The 25,206-nt window shown below is 49.7% G+C and overlaps 2 protein-coding genes across 2 annotated transcripts in view; both read left to right on the forward strand.

Moving 5' to 3' along the window:
- The first annotated feature begins 47 nt into the window (after positions 1-47).
- LOC142844164 (sperm motility kinase-like) lies at positions 48-1,547 on the forward strand. The gene has a single exon (XM_075962453.1). It carries the CDS (start codon positions 48-50, stop codon positions 1,545-1,547), a length of 1,500 nt encoding a protein of 499 aa, XP_075818568.1.
- An 18,224-nt stretch (positions 1,548-19,771) lies between these two features.
- Positions 19,772-25,206, forward strand: part of LOC142843396 (electroneutral sodium bicarbonate exchanger 1-like) — a 37,077-nt gene continuing 31,642 nt past the window's right edge. The window contains exons 1-2 of the mRNA XM_075960696.1: positions 19,772-19,963; positions 23,332-24,589. Coding sequence (XP_075816811.1) covers positions 24,443-24,589 — 147 coding nt within the window. The 5' untranslated portion in view covers positions 19,772-19,963; positions 23,332-24,442. The remainder of the gene's footprint in view (positions 19,964-23,331; positions 24,590-25,206) is intronic.

Raw genomic sequence — 25,206 nt, forward strand, 5'->3', positions numbered from 1 at the left:
AAACTGTTTGTTTAAAGTTCCCGTTGTGTTTCAGCGAGAACCTGGCCATGGAGGAGGTCAGAGAGACCCTCTACTGTGACAAGGAGACATTTAGCAGTATCTATCAAATGCTGACAACTCTGGGACGAGGAACTTTTGCCACAATCAAACTGGCCTTTCACGTGCCCACTGTCAGCTACGTGGCTGTGAAGATTCTGGCAAATGTGAATGGGGACTGCGCCCCGAACCACAATGAGGTTGATATAATGAGATCCCTCGTTCATCCGCATATAATCAGGTTCCTTCGGGAGGTGCAGACACGGGACATGACGTATCTCATAATGGATTACGCCTCCAAAGGGGACCTCTTGCGTCAGATTCGCAAACCGGGAGGCTTACAGGAGTGCGAGGCTCGAAGGCTGTTTGGACAGGTAGTACAGGCAGTGAAGTACTGCCACGACAACTGTATCGTCCACAGGGACATTAAGGCAAATAACATCTTGATCGACGCCTCTGGAAATGCCAAGCTCTGTGATTTTGGCCTGGCAGTCAGAGTTGTCCCTGGGACAAAACTAAAGACTTTCTGCGGCACTCTGGCCTACTGTGCCCCGGAACTCTTCGGAGTGGAGCCATACGATGGCTATGCCAGCGATGTTTGGAACTTAGGCGTGCTCCTCTACTACATGGTGGCCAGGCACCTTCCGTTCCAAGCGAGCTCTTCTATGGGGTTGAAGCAGCAAATTTTGGCTGCAAACTTCAGCGTTCCTCATCATGTCCCACTTGATATTTTCAACGTAATCGTGGAAATCTTCATGATCGGCCCCAACAGGAGGCCCACCATCAGTCAAATCCTGACGCGCCCCATGATCAGGAACAGCCAGGCACGGGCATCCATCCAGAGTCTCCCAGGCACCCTGAGCCCTAGCATTGTCGGCACCATGGCAGGTGAAGAAATAATTGAGTGTCTAGAAGTCCAAAAATTTGATCAGGCGATGGCCACATACCTGAGTCTGCAACACCAGGCACCCGGGGGAGACTGCTGCCATCACCAGGTGAAACCCACAACACCCATGGAGCCAGGCCTTGCCCACCTATCCCACCTGCGCTGTCCTGTGGCTGATTCCCTCATTAGCAGCAGCCCGGACAGCAGCAAGAGTTTCTCTCCATCGAAGATCGGGTTGTGTGGCAGCCTGACGGCGAGGGCCCAGACATCCTGCTCTCTGTACCACCCTCATGGGGCAGACCACAATGAGGCTGCAAATGATGCAGAGAAACTCTGCAGCTCGCTGGGGACGACTCTGCGTGTAACCCCCAAAGGCTCCTCCCTTGGGGACACACTGCTGACCACCAGACAGGAAGAGGCCATCAGCCATGGTCAGCCCCAGGATGCCGGGCCAGCTTCCTCCCAAAACCAGAGGCGTCACCGCTGGAAGAGGGTCAAGAAAACCCTTGTCAATGGCTTCCGACACCTATGTTGCTGCCTGCCTCCTGCAGAGAGTAACCATGCCTCCCGTGAGAACCAGGCTCCACAGTCAGGGGATCCTAGAGGCACCCACAGAACCAGGTGAGCACCTTTCTCACTTCATCTGATTTGTACTTTTCCTCCTGTCCTTTGTGATAAATGATGCCTGTGTCCACTATGGCACACTGTGAGCATAACAATCTGTCCCTTCAGAAAGACCAGGTGTCCCCTGAAGTGTGACCTCAGGCTTGTTGAGCAACAGGGGGACAGCAGAGATGCTGAGCCAAGCAGGGAGAGGTGGGGACAAGGCCAAAGGAGGCAAAGATTCCTTGGAGGAACATGTCGGGTACTTGGGCGCTGCTGGGCAGTGCACTAAGTCTTGTGTGTTTTGAAGTCACTAAGAGTCTCCTTCCTGTGCCTTTCTCTCTGAAGCCCCGAAGAGGTCGAGCCCCAGCTCCATGGCTTCTGAGCCACGGGTTGGGGATCGGTCTGGATGAGATTCAGACAGCCACTCTGGGGACCCATGCCAGATGCCCAGGACACCATCTGGCCACAGGCCCCTCCTGCAGAGGAAGAGCTGTCCACTCCAGAGAACATCTATCTCTCCAGGTAAAATCCCAGGCAGGAAGGGTAGGCTTCCCACAGGGTCTAGCTCAGTGTGGAGGACTGAGGTGCAAAGGTGCCCTAGGCTGTCTTGTGGAACAATAGTGCCTTGCCCTCTCCCCATGCCTGCGGGAACATCAGAAGTGGTGCTCTGGGTAGTGACTGACCTTTGCCCCATTTCTTGGCAGAGAACACGGTCTTCTCCATAGGGTGAGACTTCTCTCCCCCAAGGAGAGTATTCCTAGTCAGCCTGGCCTAAGTTGGGTTGCCAGGTTGAGAATGTGTCCTGCAAGCAGCCCTGTAGGACCGACTCCTCTAGAGGGTAGGCTCCCGCAAGAACCTTTAGCAGGAATCCCCACAAGTAATTCCAGCAGGTTCCATTGCTTGAGTCCTCAGACCCAAAGCTTGGGAAAATCTGAGCTGGGGAGTGAGTGACCCCAGGGCAGCAGAGTCCCCCTCTCCACCAATTCTGCCTTCCAGCTACTCACCTCCTGCCTCTGCCTGCTTGTTCCTTCAAGGCCACCATTCTCATCAGTGACAACTAGCTCCTGCACTTAACACCATGTGCCACACCCTGAGGGACTGGTAGGTGTCAGAGTTAAACCTGAAAACCTAATGAGGGGTCAGCATCCTGCTGTGCCTCCTGCCTCCAACTTGCCTGAGTCTGCCTGAATCTGCACTGGCCAGTGAAATTCTTTAAGAAGGCTTCTGTTTTTCCCAGCCTTTTAAAGGTGAGCAGGCTTTTCCACTTCTTTTGGAGGTGGGTGGGGTGTGCTTCCGGGAAGCTGCCTCATCCATGCCACAGTCACATTGGTAAAATCTCATCTCGTGTTTTTTCTGCCTAGACCTTGCCAAACTGTGACAGCAAGAGACCCAGAGAAGACTGTGCGACTGGTGTGGTGGTCCATCTCTCCAGCTGTCTTCCTCATTAGAACCATCCTGGGTATCTTCTATATTCAAGAATGTGTCCCAGCATTCAGCGCAGGTCGTTGTGATGGCGGATACCCCGGCCTCTGGTGTCACTCTGTTCTCCTGTCCCCCCAAATTTTATGGCGATATCTCCAGACTCGGATCCCCCTCGTTTCTCCTTGGAGCGCTGCGGTTTCAAGATACAGAAGTGTGGCTTATCCGAGCCCCTCCAGACTTTGCCCCACAGTGGTGAGTGGTCACTCTCACCCCACCCACGGGGAGTATCCCCCACACACACACACACACTGGAAACTGAACCCACCCCACACTGTGAACCTAGAACTGTAGACAGCATTTCTAATAACTCGGGGAATCAGCCACATTCTGTCCAACCCAGGCTGGTTTCTTAAGTCCCAGCATCGTCTAGCCTCAGTTTCTTGAGTCTGGAACTACAAGTGGGTGTCACATGTTCTTTTGTTTTGGAGAATCATTTTTAATTTGTTTGTTTGTTTGTTTCTTTTTCATGACAGGGTTTCTCTGTAGCTTTGGAGTCTGTCCTGCTGTCCTGGAACTAGCTCTTTTAGACCAGGCTGGCCCTGAAATCACCTGCCTCCCGAGTGCTAGCACTGAAGGCGAGCACAGCCACCACTGCCTGGCTTTGTTTTGGAGAATCTTACCATCCTATGCAGCAGTTAAACTCGGATCTTTCTGCTTCTACCTCCCAATGGCAGCTACCGAGCCCAATATTATACAATGCTGGTGATGAAATCCAGGGCCCATTCATACTAGGCACAAACTCCATATCTGAGCCTCGTCCCTCGCTCGCCTGCCTTAAACATTACTTAGCCATTAACGATGGGGATTAGATTTAATGTCAGCACTCAGGAGACTGAGGCATGGAAATGGTAGGCTTCGCGGCCAGCATGAGATAGGGAATACCAAGCTAGCATCACACACAGAGGGTCTGTCTCAAGAAACAGTCAGGAGCCGGGTAAAGCCAGGTCGTGATGGTGCAGCACATGGGAGGCAAGGGCGGGTGGATCTCCGAGTTCCCTCCCAGCCTGGTCTACAGAGTGAGCTCCAGGACAGCCAGGGCTACACAGAGAAGCCCTGTTTTGAAAAGCAAATATTAAAAAACGAAGCAAGCAAGCCAGGAACGGTGGCACGTGTCTGTTTTCAGTACCTGGGAGGTGATGCATGCTGATCAGGAGTTCTAGGCCTCACCCAAGCCCCACACAACAGAAGTTAGTTGAGACCAAACTCAGTGTTTAGCACCCTAGCCTAGAAAAGCTGCTTCTAGCCCCGGCCTCCCGCTTTGCAAAGGATCTAGCCAGCCTCTGCTTTCTCCCTTTCTTTCCTCAGCCGCAATGGGTGGCATGTGCCCCTCTCTGGCTCTAAGACTGTTAAGGGCAAACTGGATGGCAAGAGGTGGTGATGCAGGGTCCTTACTGGCAGCCCTCAAGCTGGAGAAGCCACCTTGCTGGCATCGTCAACAGAGGTGGGAGGAAGACTCACTTGCCTTTTGTAGAGTTCTTCAACCCTGTCCTTGTCTGTTCCCCCTCACTGCCGACTGTCTGTACCTTGTACTCATGGTCGTCTATTTTCTTTGTGAAAGCATATGACTCTTAAACCCCACAGTGGCATATCTATTGGTTCCTTCTAACGAAGAATCCTTTCTTTTTCTCTCCTCTTGTTTGGACTCCGGTTTACTGTATGTAGTCCCGGCTGCCAAGGACCGTCGATCCTCCTGCCCTCAGCCAACTGAGTGTAGGTGGTATAGGTATGTAACTTGTCTCAGTGTATTTTAGAAGTTTTACTTTTTAAATCATCTATGTAGGGATGGATATCCTTCATATTTTAATCCTTCTGCCTCTGCGTACAAATGTAGGGATTACAGGAATTCCACACCAAGCCTGGTTTTTTGGTTCTGAAAACCAAACCCATGTTTCTGCTTGGTGAGGAAGAGTTACCCTAACTGAGTCACACCTAGAACTCAGGCAGGCTAGCCTCAGACTAGGTATTTCTCTCTGTAGCTGAGAAATACCTCCTGATGGAACTGAAGATCTTACACATTGACCCTGATTTCTCTCTCCCCTCTCTTTCTCTCTCTCTCTCTCTCTCTCTCTCTCTCTCTCTCTCTCTCTCTCTCTCTCTCTTTTAGCCTTTCTAGATGACCTGTTTTTCTGACGGAGAGTCTTTAGAAGTTGCACACACAAGGGGTGTAGCTGGACGCCACTCTTCTTCTGAAGCTAGTGAGCTGTGTTCTTTGTGGGGGAGGAAGAGCAGGCTGTCCCAGTCATGTATCATCTCAGAGTCCCCAGACTCTCCCCTGTGTATCCAGGCAGCGTTGAAGGTATGTTCTGACCAGAAGCCCTCGAGTCGCCCGCAACTAACTCCCTATGCACCTGCGTGAAACAAAATGGAAGTCACCAGCCCTAACCAGCCCATGTCCCGACCTCAGGCTGATTAAACTAGGAAGATGGAGCCTCACCCCCACTGCTTGAAGGTTTAGTCACCTCACCCCTTGGGGCAATCTCCTATCCCTCACATTTAGACAGTTCTAGGGAGTTTGTGGATTTGTCTTAAAACTAGATGATAGAGCTAGGGTGAAGGTGTATGCCTATAATCCCAGGACTCTAGAGGTTTAGTCTAGTGACTAGCCATAAATTCAAGGCCAGCCTGGCCTCCATGAGGAACAGTAGGCTAGGCTTTGGTGGCTCTCTGTCTAAAACACAGAAAGTGAACAAAGGACTAATGCTCACTGTGCCTAGCATACACACTGGCTCTGGGCCTGGCTTCTTTAGCATAAAATGAAACCAGGTGGAGCATGCCGTGAATCCCGGTATTGGGGGGAAGACACAGGAGGATCAGAGAGTCAAGGCCTTCTTCCAACACAGAAAGTTGGAGGCCCGTCTAGAAGGAATGCCACTCTTTTTGAAAAACCAACAGCACCTACCCCCAAATCTTAATGCCCCAATCTGAGAAAACAGTGACATAGCAGCCCATTCCAACCACGTATTCCTTGTGAATCAAAAGATCTTTCTGACAGAGAGAAGAAATTTGGCATCCAGATGTGCAGGGCTATTTCCTGTGACTCACATCTGGAATTGTCCTGAGCCAATTGAGTTCATCCTTGTGCACAGCACTGAGGATCTGTTGGGTAAGTACTCCCTGCTGGCCCGGTGGGAGGCACTGACAGGAAGGTTTGGGGAGCATGGAGATCCCCACCTGTGCCAATGAGAAAGGCAGGAAGGCTGCTGGCCCTGCCACACATCAGAAACTCTGATGTTGTGCTGCCCCCTTGTGGCACTTCTGTACCAGTTCCGTGTTAGTGAGCCTGGTTTGCTGGGGTCCCTGCTTCAATTCCTGCCACAAACTGGGGTGACTGGGTGTGCTCAGAGGTGGGGTGAGGGGAGGCTTCCACTGCTCTGTACCCATCTGACATGATTCTATCCTTCTTTACTTCATTCCATTTCTACAGTATCCTAATAAAAGAACAAAATAGCCATCATAGACGTTCTGCCCAGGGGTTGTCCCTTAAGAAACTTCATAAACAACATTGCTGCTTCTTCCTGGCCCCACTGTCTATAATGGGAAACGATTGTCACTAAGCAAGAGTGTGAAATCAACTCCTTGGGTGAGATTCAGAAGCACAAGAAGCCCGACAGTGACTGTCTGTCTGTACACTGTCTAGTTACCTTGTTTGGTATGTGTTCATGTGCAGAATCCAAGGAAAAGGACCGGCAGGCTTGCTGAAGCTGGCCACCCCGGCACCTGGAGATGGAGACAGGTGAATCTCCATTTTTGTTCTGTTGTTGTGATTTTTTTGTTTTGGAGACAGGGTTTTTCTGTTTGGCCCTTCCTCTCTAGACCAGGCTGGCCTTGAACTCACAGAGATGTGCCAGCTTCTGACTCCTGAATGCCAGGATTGTGGGTGTGTGCCACCTTTGAGGCAGATGCATTTCCACCTCAGTGGCCTTGAGAAAGCCTGTGTTAAAACACAAGGTGCCCAGCACTCGCAACGTGACATTTGACACCGAACACCTGTGCTACACACAAATACCTTGAGCTTGCAAGTGTGTGTGTCTACGGACACCGCTGCACACGTACACAGTGTAAGCATATAGTGTGTGAGTGCATCTGCACACACTTAAGTCAAAATAGTGTAAGGAAACACAAGGTCAGCCTGGGGCGCTGTGGACCTTTAGCCCTAGCACTTGGGAGGCAGAGGCAGGCAGGTCTCTGTGACGTCAGCTTGATCTACAACTGCAGAACTTGCTGTCCCAGGCATCCTGGGCTACCCACAGAAGTCGGTCTATAAAAAAAACAAACAAGGTGAAGGGAAAAGAGGAAGCAGTACAAAGTTAGTTGAAGAAGCAGGTAGAAGATCTGACCTCCTCTGCAGGAGCATCCTGCTGGCCAAACCTAGGAGAACGAGACAGGACGCTGCTCCTGAGAACACTGGGTGGTCCTCTCTGGATGCTAGATTGTTGGCAGAGCCCAGCAAGCCAAGCCATAGGGTATCTTATTACTGCTGAGTAGAATTGAGTTGGTGGGCTGACGAGGTGATCCCAGCTTTTTTAGCACTGTGGGTCACCTGGATGTCTCACCTCTCTGCAGCACGGGACTAGGCGCCTCTCAGAAGCCAAGACCCTGCACTAGGGAGAAAAGAAGGCCACCTTGATCGATTCTACTGGCGCTAACCCCTGCTTCTTCCCCAATCATGGCAATATATGTTTTCTATGTTGGAAATAAAATAGCATTGTTAAATGAGCTAGCTTTTGGTTGTTTGGATACAGGGCCTGTTGTCTGAGAAATCACATCTCCATCACACACAGGCAGCAGAGAGGGAGAGTTATCTGAAGTAGAGAAGGCAAGGCTTTAAGTTCTCTAAGCCCACCCACAGTGACATACTTCCTCTAAGAGGCTCCTGTGCTACAAGTTCCATAATCTCCTGAAACTGCACCATCAATTGGGGACTGAGCACTTACACTCATGAATTTATAGAAGGCATTTCTCTTTCAAACTACCATGCCCACTGAGTTAAGCCACAGGCCCGAGGAAATCTTTAGTTCCAAGGCACCCTTTGCTACAAAATTAAGTCTCAAAAAAAAATGTAAAAGGAAGCCTGGACATGGGGGTGCATCCATTTAATTCAGCATTCAGAAGGCAGTGCAGATAGCTCTCTTGATTGCCAGGTCTACCTAGTGAGATTCAGTCTCCAAAATATATAAATAAATAAATAAATAAATAAATAATAAATAAATAAATAAAACTGTCCGTTGCCGCCTGTAAATTGAAAAGAGAGAGATTTTTGCCAAGTGAGATGGTGTGCGCTCTAGTCCTTGTACTGGGGAGTGGAGGGAAGGAGATTTATTGGACGTTATTTTTGACTAATTAGCAAGCTCAACAAGTCTAGGATTAGTGAGATTTTTTTTTCTCCACATAAAAGAAAGAGCCGGGTGGGGGTGATGCAAGTCTTTAATCCCAGCACTCGAGAGGCAGAGGCAGGAGGGTCTCTGTGATTTGGAGAGGAGGTCTAGGAAGAAAGACCTTTTCATGCCTTTCCTGATGATCCCTTGGACTCTCAGAGCAACAGGAAAGCACTAGCCAGGTATAAATGCCTATAATCCCAGCTCTGTGGAGCCCAAGCAGGAGGATCACAAACTCAATGGCAGCCTAAGAGCCGTCTCAAAACAAAAGCCGGAGGTGGAATTCAACAGCAGAATGCTTGTGTTGCAAGCCCACAGCCCTGGGTTTGAGCCCCAGCAGAGCAGAAACTACAGGATAAGAGTGGCCTTTGCGCCCATTGGGCTGATAAACTGCTCTGCAGACAATATTCCTGTCATGAAGAACCATGTCTATAACGTATGTTTGAATGTTTCAGGGAATACAAAATAAGTGATTAGAAATGTAAATGTTTAGGGAAATGTAAATGACTTTTGTATATTCAGGGCTGCTTCTTCTTCTTCTTCTTCTTCTTCTTCTTCTTCTTCTTCTTCTTCTTCTTCTTCTTCTTCTTCTTCTTCTTCTTCTTTTTGGTATTTGAGAGAAGGTTTCTGTGTAGCTTTGGTGTCGGTCCTAGAACTAGCTCTTGTAGACCATGCTGGTCCTGAACTCACAGACCTGCTTCTGCCTCCCGAGTGCTGGGATGAATGGCATGCTCTACCAACACCCAACCATACAGGGCTTCATTTTTCTGCCTTTCAATTTTTTTTATTTCTTTCTTTTTTCTCTTTTTCCTTTTTTGGGGGGTGTTGTTTGTTTTTTGGAATTTCATATTGTCAAGGTTGGCCTTGAACTCACTATGGAATGAGGCTGGTTTTGATTTTCTGGTGTCCATTTCCTCAGTATTTTGAGTTCAGACATGTGGCAGCAGCCTAGCTTGTGTGTATGTGTGTGTGCACGGGTGGTCATGCGTGTATGAGAGTGAGGGAATCTTTTGGGTGTCTTCTTCTTCTCTCCCCAGCTTACATTTTGAGACAAGGACTCTCACTGAACCTGGGGCTCACAGACTGGCTAAGCTGCTGGGGAGCAGCTTCAGGGATCCGCCTGTCCCAACTGTCCCCAGCTTTTACATGATGCAAGGAATCTGAACTCCAGTCTTCATGCTTACACAGCAGGCATTTTACTGACCGAGGCTTCTCCCACGCCCCTCTTTTCAACCTTTGCAAAGTCTGAAGTTGCTTCTCAATAAGAAAGTGTTTTAAAACTGGATTGTGTAACTCGGCAGTGGTGGCACAAGGACTTGGGAGGCAGGCAGAGGCGGGCAGATTTCTGTGAGTTCAAGGCCAGCCTGGTCTACAGAGTGAGTCCTAACTGCTTCCATCACTACTTAGATACCATGTCTTGAAAAGCAAAAATAAATAGGTAGATAGATAAAATAAAATAAAAAAGCTCCAAATTTAGTCCACACTAGATCGTGGCACACTGTCTCTTGAGTGGTAGGATTGCACCCATGTGCTACCACATCCGGCTTTATACAGAAACTTTGAAGGGCTCAGTGGGGGAAGGCGCTTGCTACCAAGCCTGATGAGTTCAGTCTCTAGACATCCATTGTGGGGGATGAGAACAGACTCCCTTGGGTTGTCCTCTGGCTTCCACATATGCTCCATGCCACAAATATTCACTCATAAATAAATAAGCACATAATAAAATGACGATAAAAGAAACCAGTACCAAGCTGAGCATGGCGACACGTAGCTTTAATCCCGGCACTTAGACATGATCCTTACTCTACTTAGATCTTGAACTTCTGATTCTTCTAAGTTGAAGGAGAAGGATCAGAACTCTCAGGCCAACCTTGGCTCAACATTTCCCAGTTGGAGGCTAGCCTGGGTTATATGAGACATGGTCGTAAGTAATAAACAAGTGGACCTAGAACCCGTGTGATGCCCTATGCCTTAATCTCACCAGCTGGGAGACAGACAGAAGGATTATAAATGCAAAGCCAGCCTGAGTTACATACCAAGTTCCATGCCTGCCTGGACTGTATAGTAAGATCCTGGCTCCACAAAACAAAACAACAAGGATTATTTGAATATGGCAGCACATGCCTTTAATCCCAGCACTCAGGAGGCAGAACCAAGAGGATCCCTGTGCGTTCAAGGCCAGTGTATATATGGAGTTTCAGGACTACAGAGAGACCGTGTCTCAAAGCAATGACAAAAAACAAATTCAAGGATTGATTGAGGGAAGAAAAGATAGAAGGAGGTAAACATCACACTCTAGTTGGGTATATGTACACACACATGACCACACATGTATGCACATACATACATACACACACACACACATACACACACACACACACACACACACACACAAGCTGGGTTGGTGGCACATGCCTAATCTTGAATTATTCCCAAGGTCCTGCACATATGATCTTACCACTGCAAAAATAAACAAATAAACGTAAAAATTTAAAGTAGGGACAGTTCACTGCACCATGGGATTCACTACATTATGGAATAATATGGATCTGGGAAGATAAATAAAAATTTCTAAGCCAGGCTTGGTGGCACATACCTGTAACTCCAACACTTGAGAGGCAGAGACAGGAAGATCAGAAGTTCACGGTCATCCTCGGTTAAATATTGAATTTGTGGACAATTTGGTCTTCATGAAACCTTCTCTCAAAAATGAATAAAACCTTGCAGTAATAGGCTCAGTTATTAAGTAGACACACCTGGGAAGACAGAACCTCAAAGAGTTGCCTTCACCAGATTGGCCTGCAGACATGACTACAGGGTGTGTTCTTAATTGTTAACTCATGCAGGGGAGCCTAGTCTCATTATGGTGGATAATGTGATCCTGGGACAGGTGGTTCTGTTGTACAAGGAAGGAAGAGGCTTTATGGTGCCTTTTCTTTGTTGGAAATTCTCTGAGTGGGTTGTGGGGTTTGGAGAGACAGAGACAGTGAGAGACCAGGGCTGGGGGGAATGGGGCTTTCCAAATTGTACAGGAACAAGCTGGGATCTCCAATCAAACATTATCTCTGGAATTCTGCACAAAGCGAAAATTGCCAGCTATAACTAAAATGATCCCAGCAGGCACCGAGGGAATGACTGAGGGAAATTGCCAGGCGGGCATGAGGACCAGAGGACATGGCAAAGCAGGGTGTGTTGCTGCAGCATTGGGAAGGCTGAGAACCGCTGGGCAAGCAGTGAGGCCAACTGATCCCGGGAAGGGACTGCCACTGTCGGCATGACCATCAGGACAGGTATCCTGGGATGGCTGGATGGCTCTTTTTCTGGGTTGCTGTGGGGGGAAATGACGTTAGAAAACTGGTTTGTAGGACTTTAAGTCTCTCTTCAACTCCCCTCTTCTAAGGCTAAGGGCGGGAAGTTCTGGGGAGACAGACTGATGTGCAGATTATGATGTAACTGTAAGGGGCTTACTCTAGCCCCGTCCACCTTCCCTAGACACAGCTGAGGGTTTTGGTTGTTTCAACAGGGCCACACTATGTAGCCTGGCCCACAACTCCCCACCTCCCTGCCTTAGCCTCTCAGTGCTGGGATTCTGGGCATGATCCACCATGCCTGACTACAAAGTGTTCTAAGACTAGAGTCTCATGCCCCATGTGCTAAAAGTCGACCCCAAGCCTTGCCCGTGTTAGCAATTCTTCATTATGTTGTGCGAGTTTGTTCAGAAAGGACAGATTTCAAAGGGGAAATTGTGGAACTGCGAGTGTTGCTCAAGGGTAGAAAGCTTGCCCAGCCAGTCCAAGGTCTGGTAATAGGTTTTCTGCCCCTCCGCCACAATAGGTTTACTGACATGCCAATGAAGCCAAATGGAAAAATAAACAACAGGTTTATTAGAACAATGCCACTCTCAGGTGGGCCCTGTGGCCCCAGAGATTGGGGCCAGAAAAGTCGTTCCCCTGAAAAAAAGCAGGAAGATTTTCTAGGTTGTAGACAAGGGATCATGACATGTCAACCATACAAACCATGGGTTTGTATCTAGGTATGGCTTAGGCCAGGACTTGAGTGACTGGCAACTTCAGAGGAGGAAGCTGCAATAGCCACCAAAAGTATGGCTTTTTGACACCTTTCCTTTGTTGGAGACTCTCTAAGCGGGCAAGGTTTGGAGAGGGAGAGAGACAGGAATGGGGCTTTCTGGATTGTGCAGGGGGTGAGGTTCCAACCATCACTTGGGTTTGATCCTCAGCACTGGAAAAAGAAAGCAGTGAAAAAGACGTGGAATTTTCACTGTGCAGAGGAGGACCCATGCCCAGGCTTTTGCTTTGTGGTAGGAGGAGTGACCCGTTCAAGGGGGGAGATGGTCACTGTGCAGGCATATTGAAGTTGTATTTGTAGGAAACCACACACCCTAGCGAAACACATTGGTAATTGTTGTGTGTGTGTGTTAATGTTGTCCTTGCCATCCTGGAACTCACTCTGTAGGCCAGGCTGGGTTCACACTCACAGAGATCTGCCTGCCTCTGCCTCCTGAGCGCTGGGATCAAAGGTGTGTGCAGAGTCAGGGAGGGACCTGGAGGCAGGAGCTGAAGCAGAGATCACGGAGGAGGTTACTTAGCCGCTGGCTGGCTGGCTGGCTCTCTTATAGTTGCTTCAGTCTATTTCCTTATGCACCCCAGGACCGCCTGTCCAAGGGGGGCACTACCCACAGCAGGTTAAGTCTTCCCACATCAACCATCAATCAGGATGATGCCTCTCAGGCTGGCCCACGGGCCAATGCGATGGGGAGGAACCCCTTGTCTCAGATGACTTCATTTGGCAAAGAAACCACACAGAGTTGTGGCTCAGCCACTGTCTCAGGCAACCCTGGGTTGGCCTGAGCAGTGGGAACATGGCTCTGAATCAGGTCCAGAAGGAACTGCCTGGTCACAGAGGGATTGTCTTGCTCAGTGTTCTGCAATAAGGACAGTCTTACCAGGAAGGGGTTTTCTTACTGACCATCCACTCCCTTACAGGTTATCCTTCCAAACCCCTAAAGGTTTGCTTTCACTACCAAAATCTATCACCCTAATATCAGCAGCAATGGCAGCATCCTCCTGGACATCCTGAGGTCCCAGTGGTCCCCAGCATCGACTGTGTCCAAAGGTAGAGACACTGACATGGACTCAGCATGTCTGTCTCCTGTACTTTCCCCTCTTGCTGGTAGTGTACATGGGAACTCAGGAGGAGCAGACGGCTTGCCCAGACCACAGAGCCCTGCCGAGTCCTGTGCCCACTGCATTGCCACACTGTAAGGAGATGGCATGTGAAGCCCAGTACCTTTGCCCTAGTAGTTCTCAGCAGTCACTTACTGTGTGAGCTCAGAACTGCTAGGTGGGTAGAAGAAGACAGCATCAACCCAACTTGCATTTCACCTAAAAGTCAAAAGGCAAATATTAAATATGAAACTATGAAACTCTTCTTTTCCTTCCCTCCTTCATGCAAGGAGGACCAACACACACACACACACACACACACACACACACACACACACACACTGCCTCTGATCTCCACAGAGGTTGGATTTGCTGCCACCTTAAGGCCAGGCCAGGCCAGGCCAGAGGGCTAGAAGTGAGCCAAGAACTTCCTGCCTAAGTAGAACAGATCTCACCCCAGGAAGATAAGGTTCAGAGCGAAACTACTTTAAACAAACATTTCTGAGCAGGGTTACACTTGGTTAGAAACAGATAAGACAAATGTGTTTAGCATAACATAGAAGGGCTCAGATTTGGTATCAAGAGCTTTGGCAAGAGATGCCTTGGGAACACCTGCGTCTTGCAAATGCCCGACGTGCTTCCCGTCAGGGTCCTGTAGTTCCACAGTGCCTTTCCTCTGGGCCCCACTTGCAGGTGACACTTTTCCAGGACTTGTTTTTCTGTTTGTTCTGCTTCCCCTTTCCCTCCTCTGCTTCTGTCTAGACTTGTCAATCAGGGTTGCAAAGAAGGCGGGGGTGGGGCAGGGCTTTGGCTCTGTATCTGCACTTCATCTCAGAGTCGCTAGTCTGGAGCAAGGTGTAAAGGAGTCGGGCACAAGGAAGCTCTCTGGATGATGCTGATGGTGAGGGGGAGTGGTTCTCAGTCAGGAGCTGGCTCTCCTCTCGGGATGTGTGTGTGTGGTATTTGCTTTTCTTTCCTGTGACACGCAGTGTTCCAGGCTGGCAGCATGCTGTGAACAAAGACAATTGCATTCTCTCATCTCCTTAGCTGGGACTTGGCAAAGGCTGAAAACAAATCATGCACCTGCTTAACCTTTCTGGCATGACAAAGAAGCCTGTCCCCTTCTCTTCCACAGGAAGTGCTTCTAGATTGCACTCGAACAAGCCCTAATTAAGTCTTTCCTGGATCCATCTTTTTCTCCAGCCTTTTCTTGGACTTAGATGTGTAATTAAGAGGAATATCAAGAGACAACATTTCTCTTGACCGAAGGGTTGAGATGTAGCTCGGTTGATAGAATGCTTGCTTGCTTGTCTGGCATGTCCAGTGTGCCCCGAGTTCAGTCCTCAGTGCTGGGGTGGGGAGCGGGGAGAAACAAGAAAAAACCAAAACAACAAAAACCAAAGAAACAAAACTGGCATAGGGCTCAGCTGGAGAGCCTGGGGTGTAGTCTGGAGGTAGAAACACCTGCCTCATGTAGGCGAGGTCCCTGGTTGGAGCGGAAAAGCAAGCTAACAGGAAAAATTAAGATGATTTTGATGGAAAAAATTGATTGCAATTATAGAACATTTTCTCAGATGTTTGTTTCTCACATTTTTGTCATTTTGTCTCCTAGGAAGAAAATGCTACCAGCCAATACAGTCACACTCACATGCTCACTCTCTGACACACATGCATACACATTCACACATACTTACACACACATACACATTCACACACACATGCATACAGTCACACACACATGCATACACAGTCACACACAAATGCATAAACAATCACACACACATGCATACACAGTCACACACACATGCATACACAGTCACACACACATGCATGCACATTCACACACACATGCATACACAGTCACACACATGCATACACAGTCACACAAACTCACACACGTGCATACACATTCACATTCACATGCATACACATCCATACATACTTACACACATGCATACACAGTCACACAAACTCATACACGTGCGTACACATTCACACACACATGCATACACAGTCACCAACAATTGCATACACAATCACACGTACACACACATACATAGTCACACATACATTCACATGCATACACAGTCACATATACTTTACTCACACACATACACATTCACACACATGCATACACAGTCAGACATACTCACACACGCATAGTCACACATACATTCACATGTATACACAGTCACTCATACACACATGCTTATACAGTCACACATATACACACATGCATTTATAGTCATACATACATACATGCAAACACATACAAACATACATTCACATTCACACTCACATACTCACAAGCATTCACAAACACACATGCATACACAATCACATACACACACATACATTCACATGTATACATAGTCACTCATACACACATGCTTATACAGTCACACATATACACACATGCATTTATAGTCAAACATACATACATGCAAACACATACACACACGCATTCCATTCACACTCGCACACGCACACATGCATACACACTCACACATAACGACATTTGGTTGAGGGTAGGACATGTGGACACGGTGGTCCTTTAGGATTGTGTCGCGGAGTGACACGGTAGTCCTCTTAATTTGTGTTAGTAGACTCCGTTTGTGCGCAGTGTACCTTACATGTTTGCACAGGGATAGACCTGCCTACCGGTGAGTATCTTAGGACCATCCTCGTCCCCAGCTATGTCTGTACACACTGCAAATTTGTGTGCTTTGTATACAGAGAGAGACTTAAACAATTTGTCATGTATCAGGGCTTTCAAGACAAACCTCTTTCCCCCAAGTGTGTGAACCACCGATGTTAAAGAGCAGAGAGAAGCAGAGACTACATCTGGAGGACAGAAAGAGAGGGTGGGGTCTATACGAGACAGGGAAGCCAGGGCTTCCAAGAGCCTTCCTGCCTGGATCAGATGCACCTGGCCTCAGCTGCTGGCATCTCCACAAACCTACTGTTCTGGCTGGGTGACCTGGGGCATGGCTTCTCTAAGCATCAGTTTCTCAAATGTGAAATGGGATGAGAGAATCTACTTCACAGAGGCGTGGCAAGGATTAGATGAGGTCATACCCATCGAGTGTCCTGCTAATTTGATGCGCCTGTATGACTTCTGTCTCTGTGTGTGTGTTTTTGTATTTTCCTGTCCACTTTACTCCCCTTCCAGGGGTCTGCTAATGCTGTTTCTTAGTTGAATGTTTTTTCTCCACCTGCTCCAGGGCCCATTTGCACTTTTTACACCAGTGTAGGGAGTGCTGGGAGCTAGAAGCCTGATTCCTGGTAGCAAGGCAGCTACCCAGCTTGGGAAGGAGAGACCAAATGAGCTCTAGGAGAGAGGTCTCAGCCTCAGCAGCTCTGGCTCTGGCCTACTTTCCTTCTGTAATTCTCGTACAGGCCAGAAGATGGGACTCTGGACCCTGAAGTCAAGGGCCAGGGCACTGCCTCCACATCTGAACTAAAGGGAAATCAGATCCCTTGCCCTGCCCTGCCCCTCTTACTGTGTGAGACCTGTCTTATGGGGCGGGGAGGTAACAGGGACATTCTCCCTTTGGCCACCACCTTTGTTCAGGGCCAGTCTAATGCTTCAGGGTTGTCCTATCAACCATCCCACCCTCTGGCAGCTTTTCCAAGATGGGGCAGCACATCCTCCTGGAACTCCAGGACCAGCCAGGCTCACCTCGGCTCATTGTCCTCAGCTCCACGGAGATGCGTCCCCTGTCACATAACCAGGTTCCTTCTGTCACATACCCTTGCAGTTTCCTTCACAGTGGCTGTCATAACTTACAGAATGATCTTGTTGACTTACTAACCCTAACCTAACCCCTAAGTCCCAAGGGGGCAAACTTTTCTCATTGCTGGTTCCCCAGCACCGAACAACCAGGTCTGGGTACATGAGATCTCAGCAAAGCCATTGTAATCAACAAATGCTGATTGAATCCCTGCTTAGTGATTGCCTGGTCAAGACGTTGTTTAGTTTTCCTGTGATGCTGCTTTCTCACTAGTGAAACAGAGAGGATAGAGACACCACGGCTACTGCAATGAACGACACATTTTATATCACTAGGTCCTGGTATGTAGAGGGGCTCCTTAAAACCTTTAATGGTCTGATTTTTTGTTATACAGGGAAATGAAGTCTGCACTCAGTACCCAGCGCTCCACAGTCGACAAGAGCATTTTCTAAGGCAACACTCACTTCTACTGCGCCTTTCGACAGCACTTTTGTGTTGGCCTGGTTGTGGCTACTCTGCACGTGCTACCATGCTTAATCTTCACTCTAGACTTGAGCTGTTGGCGTGCTCTTTATTTCAGCTCAATAAGATGTGTGCACACACCAGCCATGCTGCGCATGTAAAGGCCTGAGGACAGCTTACGAGAGCTGGTTTTCTTTTTATTTCATGTAGGTCCTGCTGATGAAACTCAGATAATAATGTCCTGCTGGACCTCCATACATTGATGAGTAGATTGGATAAGTGCACATGTGTTTGCAGTCCTCTAGATGCTCAGCATCCTTAGCGGCTGTGTGGAGTACAGAGGCACAAATCATTGTTTGTGAGATGAGAAACTGGGCAGCGGGCTTTTTATAGAAGATCAGAAATAAAGGTGCATGGTGTGTGTGTGTGTGTGTGTGTGTGTGTGCGCGTGCGTGTGTTTTACACATTCCTGTGTGACTCACATGGGGAGGCCAGAGGTCTAGGTCTCAATAGCTCTTTACTTATTTTTTTAATGTGCACCAGTTGTTCTCCTGCATGTGTGTCTGTGAACCACATTCATTTCTGGTGTCTGAGGAGACCAGAAGAGGTGGACCGATTCTGGGACTGCCATTGTGGATGGCTGTGAGACACCATGGGAAACCAGCCCAGGTCCTCTATGAGAGCAACAGCTTCTCTTGCTGCTGAGCCATCTCTCTAACTCTTTCCACCTTATTTGTTAAGACAGAGCCTCTCAATAGATGGAGCTCCTGGTAGATTGGTCTATACTGTTTGACCAGCAAACTCCAGAACGCACGGTTTCTATCTTCTCCTGTTCTGGGGTTACAAGCTTTTGCCACCAAACCCAGCTTTTTTTCTCAGGTTCTGGGCAGGGGCCTCAGATCCTTAAACTTTCATAGGAAGTGCTTCTTAGACAGAGCCATCTCTCCAGGTATATAGTCCCTTTCCAGGGACATCAAGGCTCAGTCTTGTTTCCAGTTCTGGTTCCAGACAAAGGATGGTATGCAGAAGTTGTGACTTATTTGTTCATTTATTTTGAGATAGGGTGTCACCAGGAGTCTAAACTGACCTTGAACTTCTTGCGGCCTCAGCCTCCTAAACTGGACGGTAGGCCCGCACCACCACAGTGATAGAACTTGGACTTGTCATATTCCCTTCTGGAGCTTTGGCAGAGGCTGCGAATGATTTGCATGGTCGCTTTGCCACCAACAGTGTGGAATCACCTCCAGGCTCAAGTGATAGTGCCTATGAGACAAAGGGCCCTTTCTCTCTCTTAAGACTCGCTCAGAGGATTAACTTTGCTTTCTTTTAAAACCAGATGGAATTGACTGTGTTACTCATCATTTTCCAACCTTGCCTCAGATCTGTTAGTTCTGCTGTTAGATAGTAATTTGTCTTAGGGCTTTTTTTCTTATCCTTTTTTGTTATTTATGTTCTTATTTTTTAAGGACGAGTTGAAATTATCCTCAGTTCAAACTCCACTGTCTGCTGTCAGGCTTAGAGGCAGGTAGACCTAAGTCTCAGCCTGTGGAGGGGCCTGCTGCCTGTCAGCGCTCTTTAACGCTCTTCAGTCTGGAGTTAATAAGCCAATTAAGAAGCCCCTCTTCTCATCATTGCTTCCTCCTGCCATCTTTGTTTCTGAGAGGGATTTTCTCCTAATTTAAAAATCCATCATCCGAGGAAGAAAATCCGAATAGCTAAACCCAGCACTTTCCCAGAGTCGGTGCAATGCAAACAGAAGCAGTGGTTTTCCTTCCTAGTAGGCAGTTGAAAGGACCTCTGAGCCCAGAACCCCCAGCCCACCCTGAGGGAGAGAGGGAGGCGGTTTCCAAGGCAACCGGCCCAGGGAGGGGTTGGCTCTCTGGCGCCCTCCTGGCCTCTTCCTGGTAGCTCAGGATACTGCCAGATAGCGTCCACCCGTGCTCCGCGCTCCGATTGGCTGCTCGGTCCGCTCTCTGATTGGTCGTGGCGTGCGCCTCGCCGGCTGGTGGCTATGAAGGTGGCGCCGGTTGATGGTTGAGCGTTGGCTTCAGGGTTGGGGTCGCCGCATGTGCGATCCGCTCCCACGGGATCAGAGGGCGAGGACTGCTGCTGCTCAACCTGGAATCTACCGGCGAGACCGGGCTCCGCCCGGCCATGCCCGCCGGGAGCAACGAGCCGGACGGAGTCCTCAGCTATCAGGTGGGCCCCGCCTCCCGCTCCTCCCCGGCTCAGTCTGGGTCGGGTGCCCACCGCCCGGCTCCGTTCCAGCCGGGGCTCCGGGCGTGTCCCCGAGAGCCGGGGGGGGGGGGGGGCGCGTGGGACGCCAGGGGGCGCTCAGGGTGGCCAGGGAGGGTGACCTTGGGCCGGAACCCTGAGCCGCCGGCACCGCCGCAGCCCCCCCGCATCGCCTGCAGCCCGGTGTCCCGGACCAGTGACCTCTGTCCGCGGGTCCCCTTTGGCGGCAGACGCCGGCCTCTGGCCTTGCCCCGCTCTCTACCTTAGGTGGTCGAGAGGGTATCCGGGGACCTTCGCGGGTCTTTGTGTTTTGATTCTGGTTCCTCGGTGGCTAAGAGGAAGCCTTGCAAAGACCCCGAGAATGTGGCCGGTTTTGTGTATCGGCGCCCTGCTGTCCAGACAGCCGATAAGTTCTGAGGAAGGGATTGCACATGGACCAGGGAAGCCAGGAACGACACCACCAGCCTTAAGTAGTTGATGGTGGAACCGCAGGGGCGGTTAATATTAGGAAGCATTTGGACTAGGTATTAAGAGTGTGTGGGTTCAAGTCCCGGTCTGTTTCTTCTAGGCTTTCTCACCTTGTGCGTGCTACTTGCCTCTTTGAACCTCAGTTTCCCCATCTATTAAAATGGAAATAGTAATGTTTGTACGGTTTACTTCACAGGGCTGTTTTAAGGACTCTGTGAATCACGGTTTATTGTGTGAGCCCTAATAAGCGAGTAGTAGCTTTTTGAATTCTCACCCACCCGCCTTGTGAAACCCGGATCAGATGTGATTGCTGCCCTGGAAAGAGGATTTGAAGGAGGGAGGGGAACCGAGACGATGTTGTTGCAGAAGGGTGGTGGGTTTTGGAAGCAAATGCCCGGTTGACATGGTTGTGGGGTCTGGGAAAGGCAGGGGAAACTTCCTGAGTGTTGCGACACGGTTGTGACGCTCCCTACTCCTCTTCTTTCCTGGCAGGACTATTTGCTTGCCAGTCACCAAAATAAATAGATGTGAGATTTTTGGGAAATCTTTCCATTTCTGATCTCATGACATACCATGTTATAGTCAGCTTCTGTTTGGGAGACAGAAGCAAAAAGAGGCCAAGATCTTGCTCCTCCCAGCTGCTGGGAAAGGAGGAGAATTAGCTTTGTTTGTTTTGCCATTGAGAATGCTGGGGATGGACTGCCTTCTTACTTAAAGGTAGACACCCTGCTGCTGAGCCCTATCCCCAGCCTGTGTTTGTGTGTGTGTGGAGGGGGGTGTGTGTCTGTGTGTCTGTGTCTGTGTGTGTCTGTGTGTGTGTGTGTGTTTGGTGGCCAGAGTTTGATAACTGGTATCTTTATCACTCTATCTTTATTTACTGAAAACATGTTCTTGCACTGAACCTGGAACCATTTGAGCCGGCCAGTGAGCCCCTGGGATCTGCTTGTCTCCCCCACCCACTCGCCCCACCCCCACCCCCAGTGCTGGGCTTACAGACGAGCACATGCTGCCTGCTTCCATGGGTGCTGAGGTCTGCGTCCAGGTCTTCATTCTGTGAGACAAGTACGTCACCCATCTTCATTTCACACAAAATACTAGGAGCCTGAGGCAGGAGGATCATGTGTTTGGGGTTCACATAGACTCCATAATGAGACCCTGTCTCAGAAGATCTGCACAAGGAACTGTGTTGTTATAAAATCAGGTGCTTTGACACCTCTCAGACCATCCTGTGAGTGTACGTTGACGCACATCATAGGAGATTTTTCTAAGAAGAAAATGGGCAAAGGTCTGAAGAATGACTCTCAGCTGAAGGAAAGGGGAGGTCAGAGACTTGGAAACAGAGGAGAGGGTGTACAACAGTCCTGTGGCCGATAGGGGGCGCGTTCTGCAAGGACATAGGGTGGAGCCACAGGGAGCAAGGAGGAAATGGCGGGGTGTGTCCTGGGTTCCTAACAGCTAGACACCTTGGCCCCCACTGAAGAAGCTGATATTTACCTGAGGACCAAGAGCAGTCATGATGAGCTTTAGTCCTGCTCAGATTTCCTCTGTTGAAAGATTTCTCTGGCTTCTGTGGGCGATCAAGCTCGGATGTGAGCAGACCCTGTGTCTAACATGCTGAATGTGTGCGGGCTATGGCCAGTACATAGGCACCCTTAGGTTTCTGCTGATGGTCGGTGGTTTGGGTTTCTGAACAGACAATACATATGTTCTTTACATTGAGCTACTATTATTGTGGGTCACGGAGTGGAGAGAGAAAAGGGAGGGACCAGCAGGTGCTCGTGATGTCAGGCATTAGACACAGGAACTTGAGATTTCAGAAGGTGAGGAGAATGGGGACTTAAAGAGGAAAGGAAGTGGGAATGGCCTGGAGGAGACATAGTCAACCAATGGGCAGTGACCTTAGTGACCAAGCCCCCTGTGTGCCCACCTGAGAGAGCTGGACCTTGCAAAGAGAGTAGATTGTGTGACTCGATGGAAGCAGAGAGCTTCCAGACATCTCATCCCCCATCCCAAGACTAGAGTTTTCTCTGGTGGACTCCGGCTTTTCCCTTTGATTCTCTTCACAGCCGGCTCCACCGTGCAGCCAGCGGGGTTTAGAAATGCCAGCCAGATCATGTCCTCACTTGACCCCTGCCAGCGGCTTCCTAGTGAATTTTAGAATAAAACCCTAACTCTGCGGTGGCTTACCAAGGTTGGACATGACTGCAGCCTTGCCCATTGTGCCGGGAACGCCCTTCTCTCTCACCGCGCACTCCGACTCTGGCTGGCTTTGTGTTTCTTTAGTATGACCAGCTCCCTCACAGCTCGGGGATGTGTCCTCTTTCTAGGACACTCTTTCAGCTCGGTGTCCTCATGACTCATTTGCATCTCCCGAAGAATAGCTTCCCCTGACCTCCACCCTGAGTCACACTGCTCCGTAGGATGCTCTTGTGTTCCTCCCTAGCACACTGTGTATGAGTCTTCTTGTTTTGATGTCCTGCTGTCTTCTTGAGGAAGTTTCAGGAGGGCAGGGTGCGCTGGTGACCCTGTCTCATACATCGCCCAGTGTCCAGTTAGTGCTTGGCTGCTGGAGGGGAAGGCTCGGGAGGCTGAAGTCTTTCTCTTAGGAGCTCGTGGTCTACTAACAGTGTCCAGTTAGTGCTTGGCTGCTGGAGGGGAAGGCTCGGGAGGCTGAAGTCTTTCTCTTAGGAGCTCGTGGTCTACTAACAGTGTCCAGTTAGTGCTTGGCTGCTGGAGGGGAAGGCTCGGGAGGCTGAAGTCTTTCTCTTAGGAGCTCGTGGTCTACTAACAGGATTTGCACGGAGCAGCAGATGGCTGTTAGTGGCACACTCATAAGCTCCTCGTTCTTTGGTACCTTTGCTCAGGTTAGCGAGCTGCAGCAACTTTCCCGTCTCTTCTCTGAGGAAATTCCATTCTGGCCTTCAGAGCTGGTTCCATGGAGCTCCACCAGGATTTGCCACTCGGTCTCCTCTGCCCACTGCCCCCGCCAAGCACTCCCATGTGTCCACTCTGCTCCTGCCACTTGCCCGATCTTCCCTTTGTTGCTGTGTGAGCAGGGAATGCTTTCTATGTGCCGGGCACCATGCTGGCTGCTCTCCACGTGTTCCCCTTTCTTTAGTGACAGCGCTGAGGATTGCACCCGAGCCTCACACATGCCCGGCAAGCACTCTGTGGCTGCACTGCCCACCCTCACATCCCCGTTATCTTCCTGTCATCCTGAGAATATGCACCTGTATTGGTCCCACTGCGTAAACAAAGAAATGGAGATGCAGTGAGGTGAAGGGACTTCCAGAAAGGGCAGAGCCGCTGCTCTCCAAAGGCTGTGCCCTCAACTACTGTGCGTTACCACAGCTGTTTGTCTTGCCATCTGGAGCAGCGCCTGGCCCTGAGTGAGCACCAGAAGAGCTTGGAAAGGCACACAAGGAATGCACTGGAGTACAGCCGGCTGGAGTGAGGGAGGCCAGCCCGAGGCTGCTGGCATGATGCAGGCTGTGTCAACGTGGCCTGCATCATCCACCTTGCTAAGCTCTCTGAGGTGTTACTGACAAGTCCTTACAAGTTGGGAGTAATAGAAAGCAACCAGACAGCTTAGGGAAAGCCCTACTTTGTGCTAGAACACCCGACAGCCTCTCAGTTCTGCTGAACAGCACTTTCAGAATTGACCAGAAGGAAGCGCTGGAAGGACTGGGAGGTTGGGCATCACGGCGTCCAGGTAAGGTAGTGCTGGGCATCACTGGACGTCCAGGGAGTGTGGGGACAGTGGACAGAGGGCATCAATGGGACGTCCAGGGAGCATGTAGGCAGTGGACAGAGGACATCGGTGGGACATTCAGGAAGCGTGGAGACACTGAACAGAAGGGCATCGACGGGACGTCGAGGGAGCGTGGAAATAGTGACAAGGAAAGCAAAGAAGCCTGGCTTTTCTGTGCACCAGTGCCATAACAGTTGTACCAACTCCAAACCCCGGAGACAGACATGGGAGCAAATGGCTGTGATCCCCGCACTGGGAATGTAGAAGCAGGAGAATTAGTTCAAGGTCAAAGCCAGGGAGATGGAACAATGGACAGAGCACTTCTGGACAAGTATGACCACTTGAGTTTGAACTGTGAGACCTGCATAAAGGTAGGAAAAGACAGACTCTACAGAGTTGTCCTCTGACCTTGATAGGTACACCATGGCAGCACATGCCTGCATACACTATACATACGTGCACACACACACACAGACACACACACGGTGTAATACTTGAAAAAAGATGAATCAACAGTTAAAAACACTTCTTGCTCTTGCAGAGTACCCTAGTTCAATTCCCAGCACCCACATGGTGGCTCGTTACCATAACTCCAGTTCCAGGGGCTCTGATGCCTTCTTCTGAAACTGGGCACACAAGTAGTGCACACACATATACGTGCAGGTAAAGCACTCAACACATAAATCTAGAAAAAAGTTCACAATGGATGTTGGCTACATAGATAGTTCAAGGCCAGCCTGGGCTGTGTGAGACTCTGGCTAAACAAACAGCCAGGAGACGGTGCCAAACCCTGGCGTGTGGGCGATGGCTGAAGCGTACAGCCGGCTGGAAGAGCATGCCCCTATCTCTTACGGTAGACTGGGAACAACCACGCAGGACAAGAGTTCCCAAAGGAGCTGTGGCTTCTAGTGTTCATTGACTTTGGCACAGGACCACAGTACCTGTTTGCTGAAGAAATGAACGAGCGGCTCCAGGGAGAGCAGATTGG

The sequence above is a fragment of the Microtus pennsylvanicus genome, chromosome 2, assembly GCF_037038515.1.
Source record: "Microtus pennsylvanicus isolate mMicPen1 chromosome 2, mMicPen1.hap1, whole genome shotgun sequence".
In the NCBI taxonomy this organism is placed as follows: Eukaryota; Metazoa; Chordata; class Mammalia; order Rodentia; family Cricetidae; genus Microtus; species Microtus pennsylvanicus.